We start from the raw sequence: 12989 nt of genomic DNA on the forward strand, positions 1-12989 counted from the left end.
GAGAGATTTCGAATGATTTTACTCATTCACCTATGGGGTAAATCGGCTCTTGTTCTGTTAAAGTCCATCTGTGATAATAAATAAGAAAAATAGTATTTTTTCCTATTTTCCAAAAATTTATTTTCTTTTATTTAATAATTTTTAAATTCAATTTAGATTTGTTCAATTTTAATTAGAAAAACTTAAAATGTCGGTATCTCCCTAACTAAATGTTTGATAATTATCGGCTTATTAGAATGGTCAATTCAAAGTTTGATGCAATTTCTTTGTTTAGCTGAAATATTTCACTTTTGATTATATGCGTTGAGATGGTGTTTCTTCAACATCTTCAGTCTAAAGCTTCAACACCTTCAGTATACAGATATACATTCAGTATATACTCCATCAATGTTCTATTTAATGCCACAAAACTTTGCGTTTTGGATTCCCAAGAAATCAAACAACTTCCATGACATAATACACAGATAAAAACAAGTAAAAGCGTGCTAAGTTCGGCCGGGCCGAATCTTATATACCCTCCACCATGGATCGCATTTGTCGAGTTCTTTTCCCGGCATCTCTTCTTAGGCAAAAAACGATATAAGAAAAGAGTTGCTCTGCTATTAAAATGATATCAAGATATGGTCCGGTTCGGACCACAATTAAATTATATGTTGGAGACCTGTGTAAAATTTCAGCCAATTCGTATAAGAATTGCAACCATTGGGGCTCACGAAGTAAAATAGAGAGAACGATTTATATGGGATCTGTATCGGGCTATAGACCGATTCAGACCATAATAAACACGTATATTAATGGTCATGAGAGAATCCGTCGTGCAAAATTTCAGGCAAATCGGATAATAATTGCGGCCTCTAGAGGCTCAAGAAGTCAAGATCCCAGATCGGTTTATATGGCAGCTATATCAGGTTATGAACCGACTTGTACTTTATTTGACATAGTTGTTGAAAGTAACAATAAAAAACGTCTTGCGAAATTTCAGCCAAATCGGATAGGAATTGCGCTCTCTAGAAGCTCAAAAAGTCAAGTCCCCAGATCGGTTTATATGGCAGCTATATCAGGTTATGAACCGATTTGAACCATATTTGGCACAGTTGTTGGATATCATACTACGTGCCAAAATTCATTCAAATTGGATAAGAATTGCGCCCTCTAGAGGCTCAAGAAGTCAAGACCAAGATCGGTTTATATGACAGCTATATAAGGTTGTGGACCGATTTGAACCATACTTGTCACAGTTGTTGGATATCGTAACAAAACACGTCGTGCAAAATTCCATTCCAATCGGTTAAGAATTGCGCCCTCTAGAGGCTCAAGAAGTCAAGACCCAAGATCGGTTTGTATGACAGCTATATAAGGTTATGGATCTATTTGAACCATACTTTGCACAGTTGTTGGATATCGTAACAAAACACGTCGTGCAAAATTCCATTCCAATCGGATAAGAATTGCGCACTCTAAAAGGGTCAAGAAGTCAAGACCCAAGATCGGTTTATATGCTAGCTATATCATGTTATGGACCGATTTGAACCATACTTGGCACTGTTGTTGGATATAATAACAAAACACGTCGTGCAAAATTTTATTTCAATCGGATAAGAATTGCGCACTCTAGAGGCTTAAGAAGTCAAGACCCAAGATCGGTTTATATGGCAGCTATATCAGGTTATGGACCGATTTGAACCATACTTGGCACACTTGTTGGATATCATAACAAAACACGTCGTGCAAAATTTCATTCTGATCGGATAAGAATTGCGCACGCTAGAGGCTCAAGAAGTCAAGACCCAAGATCGGTTTATATGGCAGCTATATCAGGTTATGGACCGATTTGAACCATACTTGGCACAGTTGTTGGATACCATAGCAAAACACGTCATGCAAAATTTCATTCCAATCGGATAAGAATTGCGCACTCTACAGGCTCAAGAAGTCAAGACCGAAGATCGGTTTATATGGCAGCTATATCAAAACATGGACCGATATGACCCATTTACAATACCAACCGACCTACACTAATAAGAAGTATTTGTGCAAAATTTCAAGCGGCTAGCTTTACTCCTTCGGAAGTTAGCGTGCTTTCGACAGACAGACGGACGGACGGACATGGCTAGATCGACATAAAATGTCACGACGATCAAGAATATATATACTTTATGGGGTCTCAGACGAATATTTCGAGTAGTTACAAACAGAATGACGAAATTAGTATACCCCCATCTTATGGTGGAGGGTATAAAAACTATCTAACCAGCCAACGCTTGTGTGGTGGTGTTTTTGTTTTCTTTGTTCGACTCGCGCTGCTTTGTCTCGTTCGTTTAACTGCTGCTCTCGGGTTTTCCTCTATCACTCTCTACTATTACCCTTAAAAACAATGATCTCGCATCCTCTAGCCTACCGACATCATCTTCTTTACGACGAAATAAATCAATAAATACTTACTTTAATTGGCTATGACAGAATATTTGTTCCACTAGCCGAACGTAGAATAGCGTTCCAAGCGCCTCGATCTTCTGCGCTCCCCTTTGCATTTGCACAGATACTTAATATTGATGTAGGTCATGGGGGATTGCAAATGAGCCATATCGGTTCAGATTTAGATATAGCTCCCATATGAACTCATCACCCGAGTTGACTTCTTGAGCACCTGGAAGCCGCAATTTTTGTCCGATTTGACTGAAATTTTGCACATTGTGTTCTGTTACGACTTTCAACAACTATGCCAAGTACGATCCAAATCGGTCTATAGCCCGATATAGCTCCCATATAAACCGATTTCCCGATTTGACTTCTTGAGCCCTTACGAGTCGCAATTTTTGTCCGATTTGGCAAAAATTTTACACATTGTGATGTTTTATAATTTCCAACAATTGTGCCAAGTACGGTCCAAATCACTCTATAACCTGATATAGCTCCCATATGAACCGGTCTATCGATCATCCTTCTTCGGTTCCTAGAAGTTTAATTTTTTCTGGTATGACAAAGTTAGGTATGTAGAATACAAATTTGCCCTTCAACAAAATTGATTTAGTATACATTTTTAGTAGAATCCATGGTGGTTGGTTCCCCAGATTCGGCCCGGCCGAATTTAACACTCTTTTACTTGTTACACTCATAGAAAAAAGTTTTCTGAACATAGCAAACACTGTCTGGCTGATAGGCCTTAGGTGTCGCATAACTTGCCTAGCCAAGCTTGGCTATAAATACCACCCTTGCCTCCTGCCAGGCTTTCGGAGCATATACTTTGTTGGGTCTCAGATCAATATTTTGATGTGTTAGCAGAATGGCGAGATTCGTATAACCCCATCCTATAGTGTAGGGTATCTTATATAACAAGTAAAAGCGTGCTAAGTTCGGCCGGTCCGAATCTTGGGCACCCACCAACATGAATTATGCTAAAAATTTATAGAAAATAAATTTAGTTGAAGGGCATGATTTTATTCTACACACTAAAAATCTGTCAAACCAGCAAAAATTAAAGCATCTAGGAATCGAACAAGGATGATCGAGAGATCGGTTTACATGGGTTCTATATCAGGTTATAGACCGATTTGAACCGCATTTGGCACAATTATTGAGAGTCATAACAGAAAAATTTCAGCCAAATCGGACAAAAATTGCGGCTTGTAAGGGCTCAAGAAGTCAAATCGGGAGATCGGTTTATATGAGAGCTATATCCAAATCTGAACCGATATAGCCCACTTGCAATCTCCAACGACCTACATCAATATAAAGTATCAGTGAAAAATTTCAAGTTGTTTGCTTTATGCGTTCGAACGCTTTCGTGATTTCGTCAGACGGACATGGCTAGATAGACTCAGAGCGTTGAGACAATCAAGAATATATATACTTTATGGGGTCTTACGACGAATATTTCGAGGTGTTACAAACTGAATGACTTGATAAGTACACCCCCATCCTACGGTGGTCGGTACAAAAATCCAATTTCTGTTTGTTCATTTGTCGGTTTGTTTATTTGTTCCGTATAGACTAAAAACGGCTGAACCGATTACCTTGACATTTTCACAGATTGTGTACATCTTTTGATATCGAAAGGGGGCGGACCCTCCCCCTTATGCCAAAAACATCATCCAAAATCAAAAGAAAACCAATCGACACAATATGGGTATCAAGTGAAAGGTATTGGAGAGTAGAATACGAATATGGCATTAAATTTTGAGTCTAAGAACCCATTGGGCCGCCCCAACCCCTTATCTCCCCCAAACAGACATATTGGACGTCCATGTCAATATAGCGCTCAAATGAAAGGTATTCGGGAGTAGATTGCGAATCTGGTATACAAAATCAGATCAAAATATAGGGGATCACTCCACCCCCCAAATACGCCCCAAATGGGCATATGACCCATCATGACTATTTGAATTCGGTTTGTTCCGTAGAATTAAAAACGCCTGAACCGATTTTCTTAAAATTTTCACAGATTGTGTAGGTTTCTCTGGTAGACCGATAGACACAATATGGGTATCAATGAAAGGTATTGGAGACTGCAAATGCAATTTTTGCCCCTGAACATTTCACAAAGGAACAGGGACAAACTTTTCACATAGCAATGAGTGCAGTCCGATTCATGTTTAAGCTCAATGATAAGGTACCGAATGGCATACCGCTGTGTGTCACCTCTTTGGAGAGAAATTTTACATTGCCAGCATTAGGAGGGGAAAACCACCGCTAAAATTTTTTTTTTTTGGTCTCACTAGGATTCGAATTCAGGCGTTCAGCGTCATAGGCGGACATGCCAACCTCTGCTCTACGTATTGGAGACTAGAAAACGAATACCGTATTAAAATTTGAATCCAAGTACGCAGCGGGCTGCCCCAACTCTAAAACTTCTCTAAACAGACATATTCGACGTTCATATCAATATGGAACTCAAATGAAAAGCATTAGGCAGTAGGTTACAAATATGGCATAAAAAATTATGTTCGAGTAATGGGAAGTCGCCCCACCTCCATATACTCCCAATTGAGCATACTAGCCGAACATGGCTATATGGGACTCAAATAAAAGGCATTTGGGAGTTGATTACGAATATGACATCAAAATTTGCGTTCAAATCTAGGTGACGCTTTTCCTCCTTCTAATACGTCATATTGGTTAATTGGCCCATTATGGCAAAATCTAAATCTTTTATTTTTGTGAATATCAATCACTTACGATTTCTGGGGGTTCAGAAATACCATTTGCTGTAGGCCACTTATAGACATGGGACAGGCCCTCGTTGAGTTTTGCAACGTATTCACGTAATATTATTAACAGAGCCGCTAAGGAATAACTGAACGTCATCAGCATACATAAGGATTTGGCTATGGACCAGCTGGGTAGGAAGATCGTTTGCGTAGAGCGAAAAAAGGAGCGGAGCCTTGTGGAACTCCCATAGGCACTAGAATTGGCTCGGATATTGAATCACCTACGTACACTGACTGTTGCCGATTAATAAGATAGGATTGAACTAATTTGCTAGAAGCATCGCTAAAATTTAAAAATCTTCTGAGCTTCATATATAAGTTATGATGATCAACCGAGTCGAAAGCCTTTGAATGATATAGTAGAACGAGAAAAGTAACATTGCCATCATCAATTTCGCTTCTAATTGATGCCTTCAACTAATGCACTAACCAACTATGATGGGCACGAAACCCGGATTGTCTATCGGAAAACAAAGATTCATGATGGAGATATTCGGACATTTGTTTATGCAAAATCTTCTCGAAAACTTTCGAGAGGTAACATAATATAGAAATCGGACGGAAATCATTATTCGATTTAGTGATTGGGATTATCTTTGATCTTTTCCAAATAGTCTAATATGCACTGGTGATTAGAATTGAATTAAAGAGATGAGTAAAATAGGGTAGAAGGTAATGAACTTATATTCTAATGAATCTTGGGTCAATGTTATCAAAACCAATAGCATTTGGCTTGACTGATCTAAGACAACGTAAAACTTCGTAGTGCGATACACATCTAAACTCAAAACTGCAATCAACATTTGTGCTTTCCGAAAGCCTATTAGTGTCCTTGTAGAAAGTCGAGTCTATATCTAAGGTCGGAATATTAACAAAAGTTTCACTCAACTCATTTATATCACCATGGTAATTAGAAATTGCCTTAGCATTTCCAATCCCGATATCGTTTATAACCCTCCACTTGCCTTTCGTGTCTGACGCTGAATAATATTTGGTTGAATACTTTTGTAATTTTACATCACTAATGAGTGCATTAACTTTATTTCTTGCCGTGCCGAATTCCTCATGAAGTTCAGGCGTTTTAAAACGTTTCCACCTGGAGTAGGCTAGATCTCTGTTAGGAATAAAATTCCTAATAGTGGAATTAAAGCAAGGCTTAGTATCCGATTTCTTCATCTTAGTCCGAATGGGGACTGTTGCATCATAGAAGAAGAAAGCTACATTTCTCATTGATAGATATAGGATCATATATGACATTTCTTGAATCCTTTCAATTCATGAAGTCTGTTGGAATGGAATATCCAATTTTAAAGCCAAGTGTTTGGGGATACGCCCTAAAGCATCCCCTTAATTGATTTTCATTTACCGAACATGGCAATATGGGGCTCACATTAAAGGGAATTGGAAGTGGAGCACGAATTTTACATTTATATTTGAGTCGAAATGTCTGAGGTACCATCCCTCCCCAAAGCCCTTCTCATTATCCTAATTTTGAAAAACACCAGATGTCGGAGATTGGTAATGCGATTCGATGGAAATTTTTTTCAATCGGAAAATAGGCCTATATGTTCAGCTTTATACAAATATAGTCGGATCGTGACCATATTCGGATGTTGGGGGATCCATTCATCTCCCTAGGACTGTGACATATACCAAATTTTTGACTGGTAACATATTTGGTAGTTTTTGGTAGGATCTTAAATTTTGCTAAGAGGCAACGCTGGCTAGAATAAGAATTTTTCGTTGTTTTCACCTTATTTGTAGGCTACACATTTAAACTCTCTAAATCGACAACAGCCTCCAATTATACCAGGTTTATTATCCTATTACTTTTTCAAAAAAAATAAAATGTTTTAACTTATTTCGGCACCTGTATACATACATAAATAGCACCTACGCACACACTCACACATATGTACTCCAGCACACCCACACAATGAGACTCACAAAGAGAAAACAAAAATGTGTTTTAATTACTACTTAGTTTTTAAGTATCATGGAATGGAATGACGAAGATTGTATTGAATGTGATCTGCTCATTAACTCATCCGGTAGTTGAAATGAATTTTATTTGTATCTATGATTTTAGTGTTTCCGAAATACATTTAGACACCTATTTAGCCGTAGATACATCATCCAGTAGTCACTATGGTTCAAGGGGCGGTCTGGCCTGGACACCACCAGCGTCTGGTGAGGGTTCAACACCCACATGGACCGAAGGTACGCCCAGTTTTACCGATTCCAGTTCGAGCGGTGACTTTGGTAAGTAACCCAAAACCAAGTTTTTGAACAACAAAAATAAAAAACACTCAGACACTCCCGATTCCCTTATAATGAATTATTTCATATTTTTCACAGATAACAATTCATTACTTTCAGAGCATTTTTCGCCAATAAACTCATCGAAAATGGATCGCTATAAGCCCACTGTGGAGGATGCCATTAATTCCTTGTCGGCGGAAATTGTCAATGATCGCCATTGAGGGGCCATCGCAGGCCTTGGCACGGAAGGGAGGACAAATCAGGAGATGTTAAGCCAAAAGAAATCCCCATGAAATGTAACAAAGCGTTGTTACCAAATATATTTTTGAAGGATATTCTAGAGAAAACCAGCCAGCATACTTCTAAAAGTTCGTGGCGAATCGAATCGAGTCGGATCGTATCGGGGTCGTCCCGGGTGCTAGATTCCTTTTTGGCATAGCTGTTCATTTTAGCTGTTTTTTCTTCTCGCATTGCATAAACAAAAAGGTAAACCAAAAAATATTCATTCAAAATGAATTGTGTTCATTAAAGTTGACTGTTGACTGTGTGCAAGCAAATACACACCAGTGAATGAAGTGATGAAAACTCGAGGCCAGGGAAGTGCTTCGGTAATGTTAAACGTCGAGTAAAAAAACAAGAATCTCATAGATAACGATCGAAATGCTGTAGGACATATACACTAACACATACATATAAACAAATAATAATTTGCATAATGAAATGTTATTATGTTAAATTAACATAATTAGGATATACATACAAACAAACAAACGTACATACATACAAACATACATATATATATATACAAACAACATGTGGCTAAATACGAGTTGAAACAAATAATATCCATGCTAAACGAAAGAAAATAATAAAGAGTTGGTTCATTGACAAAAAATCCATAATTTAAATAATACATAGTTCATGTACATAATATACTATACATATTCATAAATGAAAAAACAAAAAATTTAAAATTAATAACAATAGTAATACATTCAGTTACATACATGTAAAGTTGTTTCAAGCAAATGTTTTCTTTTTCTGAATTTATATATTTATATAAATATATACACATACATACATATATAGCGTTCAAAAAATGTTTATATTCCAAAATATTATGGCGGCATAACATTTTTAAGCAAAATTTTTGTAGATGTTTTATTGTTAATACTTTAAACTCATTCTCTCGCCTGGCTATATATAGAATTTTTCAATCGATTTTTTTTTGTTCAGTTATTTGGATCCTACGCAAGATTTCTAAGTGTTTTTTTTTATTTCTTACAAAATTTTTATATTTGTATAAAATATATTTAAAAATGCAAAAGCATCATATAATATAAACAATAACAAATGAACAAAAATAGTTATCCCCCAGCAAAATATATTAAAAAACATATGAAAATATATTTTTATTCTATATAAAATATTTTTTATTTAAATTTAAAATTTCTTATGTTGACTCTAAGACCATGTGATTTCTTATTAATTTATTGGGCAATTAAGAGGTGTATTTATTGCGATACCTAAAATTAGTATTCTGTGTTTTGTGCATCAATAATGTGATTTAAGGTGGGAAATATCTTGTCCTAACTTTTAAATTTGTTAAACTGAATCTTAAGATGCAAAAAATTTTCTAACTTTCTCATGAAAAATTTCCTTTGGTGAAGAATTTTTACTTAATGTTAAGTAATTTTTTCTTAAATAGTGTTATAATTGATACTTAAATTTGCATCTTATTATTAAAGACAAAAATTTTGTATATAAAGTGAAATTATCATTAAATTTTAGAATGGAATGGAAGATTGATTCTTCAAAATTTTGAAAGAAAAATTCTTTGAGAAAAGATTTCTACTTGATATTAAGTAATTTTATCTTAAGTATTACTATACATTTCAACTTTTTAAGGAAAATTGGCTTTGAGGAAAGATTTTTTACTGCATATTAAAAATAAAACTTTTAAGTTTAGTCATTAAAGGTTAGGAAGGAATAGAAGATTGGTTGTTCAAAATTTTTAAGGGATATTATGACTTGATATTAGGAAGTTTTATCATTAATTTCAGTATACATTTTAACTTTTCTAAGGAAATATTTCCTTAAAGAAATGATTTTTTATACCCATATCGAAGGGGTATATTCATTTTATCATTCCGTTTGCAACACATCGAAATATCCATTTCCGACCCTATAAAGTATATATATTTTTGATCAGCGCAAAAATCTAAGACGATCTAGACATGTCCGTCCGTCTGTCTGTTGAAATCACGCTATAGTTTTTAAAAATAGAGATATTGAGCTGAAACTTTGCACAGATTCTTTTTTTGTCCATAAGCTTAAGGTTAAGTTCGAAGATGGGCTATATCGGACTATATCTTGATATAGCCCCCATATAGACCGATCCTCCGACTTAGGGTCTTAGGTCCATAAAAGCCGTATTTATTATCGGATTTTGCTGAAATTTGGGACAGTGAGTTGTGTTAGGCCCTTCAACATTATTCGTCAATTTGGCCCAGATCGGTTTTGATTTGGATATAGCTGCCATATAGACCGATCCTCCGACTCTAGCCCGAGATCCTCCGACTTAGGGTCTTAGGTCCATAAAAGCCATATTTATTATCAGATTTTGCTGAAATTTGGGACAGTAAGTTGTGTTAGGCCCTTTGACATCCTTCGTCAATTTGGCCTAGGTTGGTCTAGATTTGGATATAGCTGCCATATAGACCCATCCGCCGATTTAGGGCCTTAGGCCCATAAAAGCCACATTTATTATCCGATTTGGCCAAAATTTGGGACAGTGAGTTGTCTTAGGCCCATCGACCTCTTCCTTCAATTTGGGCCTGATCGGTTCAGATTTGGATATAGCGGCCAGATTTTGGGCCTTTCAAAGGCGCATTTATTGTCCGATTTCCCCAAAATGTAGGACAGTGAGTTAAGTTAAGCCCCTTGACATTGCCATATGGCACAGATCGGTACAGATTTGGATATAGCTGCCATATAGACCGATCTCTCGGTTTTAGGTTTTGGGGCCATAAAAGGGGCATTTATTGTCCGATTTTGCCGAAATTTGAGACAGAGAGTTTTGCTAGGGTCTTCCACGTCCTTCTTGAATTTGGCCCAGATCGGTCCAGATTTGAATATAGCTGCCATATAGACCGATCTCTCGATTTAAGGTTTTGGGCCCATAAAAGGCGCATTTGTTGTCCGAGTTGTTCGCCAAGATTTGGAACAGTGCGTTGTGTTAGGCTTTTCGACATTTTTCTGCACCTTGTCCCAAATCGGTCATGATTTGAATATAGCTGCCATTTAGACCGATATCTCGATTTAAAGTCTTGGCCCCATAAAAGGCGCATTTATAATCCGATTTCACTGAAATTTGACACAGTGACATATGTTAGGCTTTTCGACATCCGTGTCGTATATGGTTCAGATCGGTTTATTTTAAGATATAGCTACTAAAAATACCAATATTTTGTTATGCACAATTGAACAATGACTTGTACTTATTAGTATTTTGTCCAAATCGTAACATATTTCGATATAACTGCTATGGGACATAAGGTATGCAATTTTCACCGGATTTTGATGAAAGGTGGTTAACATATATACCCGAGGTGGTGGGTATCAAAAGTTCGCCCCGGCCGAACTTAACGCCTTTTTACTTGTTTTTTTGCCTGTTAGAGCGAAGATCATCAAATTTTACAATTTTTGTTTGTTTCTCTTTCGAGACGAGCTCAATGATCGGAGATAGCAAGTGGAAAAGGTTAAAATATCATAAAATTTTAGCAGGGAATAGAAAATTGTTTCTTCAATATTTTTAAAGAGCAAAGACTTTTACTTGATATTAAGAATTTTATCATAAGTCTTAGTATACATTTTAACTTTTAAAGGAAAAATTTCCTTTGAGGAAAATTTTTTACTGCATACTAAAAAAGAAAAACTTTAAGATATGTCATTAAAGAGAGAAATTACTTACATTACTATAATTGGCAATTACAGAAAATTTATTCCTCCAGCCAAACGTAGAATAGATTCTCAAGCGCCTCTATGCTTTCGACGTCATACAGCTCGTGGTTCATACGACACAAAGTTATAGTTTCTAACTCTCTCCAGTTTCTTTATCTGATCGGGTTTACAGGGCTTGGTGGGACTTGATATCATCCACATTGTCTTATCTCCATTTACTGCCAAATCCACTTTCGTTGATTTTCTCTCCGTACTTTCAAAGGCTGCGATTGTAGGAATAAAAGATTGTTTATTTTTTAAAATTTTCCTTGGGGAAAAAATTTCACTTGATATCAAGTAATTTTATCATAAATTTCAGTATACATTTTAACTTTTTTTCAAGGAAGTATCTCCTTAGAGAAATTTGCAAGTTCGTCTATTTCCATTTTGGGACGATCTTTATAATCGAAGATTTTATTTCAATGGAAAAGGAAAGCAAGATATATTAGACCAGTATATACTTACGCTTCAATAGTTTTGTGGACTGCTATGGGGAAAAAGTGCAACATAAGGACCATAAAACAAGTTCAGCGAACATGTTGTCATGGCATAGGCGGAGCGATGAGGACCACACCCACTCAAGGGCACTGGTGACTATTCTAGATATCCGACCCATAGACATACTGATTGAATACCGGAAGGGAACCAGATCGTGAGAAGGCGTGGCTATTACTGATAAGAAGTAAGAAGGAGGTCTGTATAGCTATTGGTATCACAACGGGACACGGACTACGAGCTCACTTATGTTAAATCGGTGCGGCAAGTGATAGCATGTGTAGGGCATGCGGGGAAGATGATGAGACGCTTGAACATTTCCTTCGTCATTGCCCGGCTTTCGCGTCTAACAGATACCAGACATGAACCAACTAAGGGGAATTGAAAACAATTAAGGATTTTGTAAGTCGCACGGAATTCCTAACTTAAAATTTTCTATCTTTTCAACCTAACCTAGATTTGAGTCTAATTTTTAAACTATCATTAAAGGTAAGAAAGGATAGCAGATCGATTTGTTTGCCCTCAATTTTATAACTTGTTAAAAAATTCAAGGATTAACACTTTTGAGTCTTCAAAATTTTTAAGGAAAAATTTCTTTAAAGATAAGTTTTAACTTGATATTTGGTCATTTAATCATAAACTTTAGTATAAGGCGCTTTGGCCTGTCATCGACTGGAGGAGGATGAGGGAGTAGCTGGCGTTCGATAAGAGGTCGATGAGTATCTTAACAGGGGTCATAGCCGGGCACTGTGCCATAGGGCGCATTGAAATACCGCACAATGAAATACCTCTATGAGGATGAAGAGGAGACTATTGAGCACTTGCTGTGTTCATATTCGGGTCTGCAGGGACGTAGGCTCTTCTTTCTGTGGAGCCGTTTCTTCTGTGATATGGGTGAACTTGCAAACGTACTTCTGGTAGATCTCCTGAGATTTTTTTTTAAAGAACAGGATGGTTCAAACGGGCAGTGCCATAAGCTCCGGCGTAGGTACATCCGTGCTTGCATGGTGATGGACGTTTCTT

The 12989-nt window shown here is 36.7% G+C and overlaps 1 protein-coding gene across 4 annotated transcripts in view; it reads left to right on the forward strand.

Moving 5' to 3' along the window:
- The window catches only part of LOC106088770 (phosphatidylinositol 4-phosphate 5-kinase type-1 alpha), a 37509-nt gene extending 29086 nt beyond the window's left edge, over positions 1–8423 (forward strand). For 2 of the 4 annotated variants that reach the window (XM_013254439.2, XM_013254441.2), the window contains 2 exons: positions 7297–7469; positions 7566–8423. In XM_013254439.2, the coding sequence (XP_013109893.2) occupies positions 7297–7469; positions 7566–7690 (298 nt within the window). In that variant the 3' untranslated portion in view covers positions 7691–8423. The remainder of the gene's footprint in view (positions 1–7296; positions 7470–7565) is intronic. The other 2 variants (XM_013254440.2, XM_013254442.2) reach the window with 1 other exon arrangement.
- The last annotated feature ends 4566 nt before the right edge of the window (positions 8424–12989 follow it).

This window comes from Stomoxys calcitrans, chromosome 5 (genome assembly GCF_963082655.1).
Source record: "Stomoxys calcitrans chromosome 5, idStoCalc2.1, whole genome shotgun sequence".
Lineage (NCBI taxonomy): Eukaryota > Metazoa > Arthropoda > Insecta > Diptera > Muscidae > Stomoxys > Stomoxys calcitrans.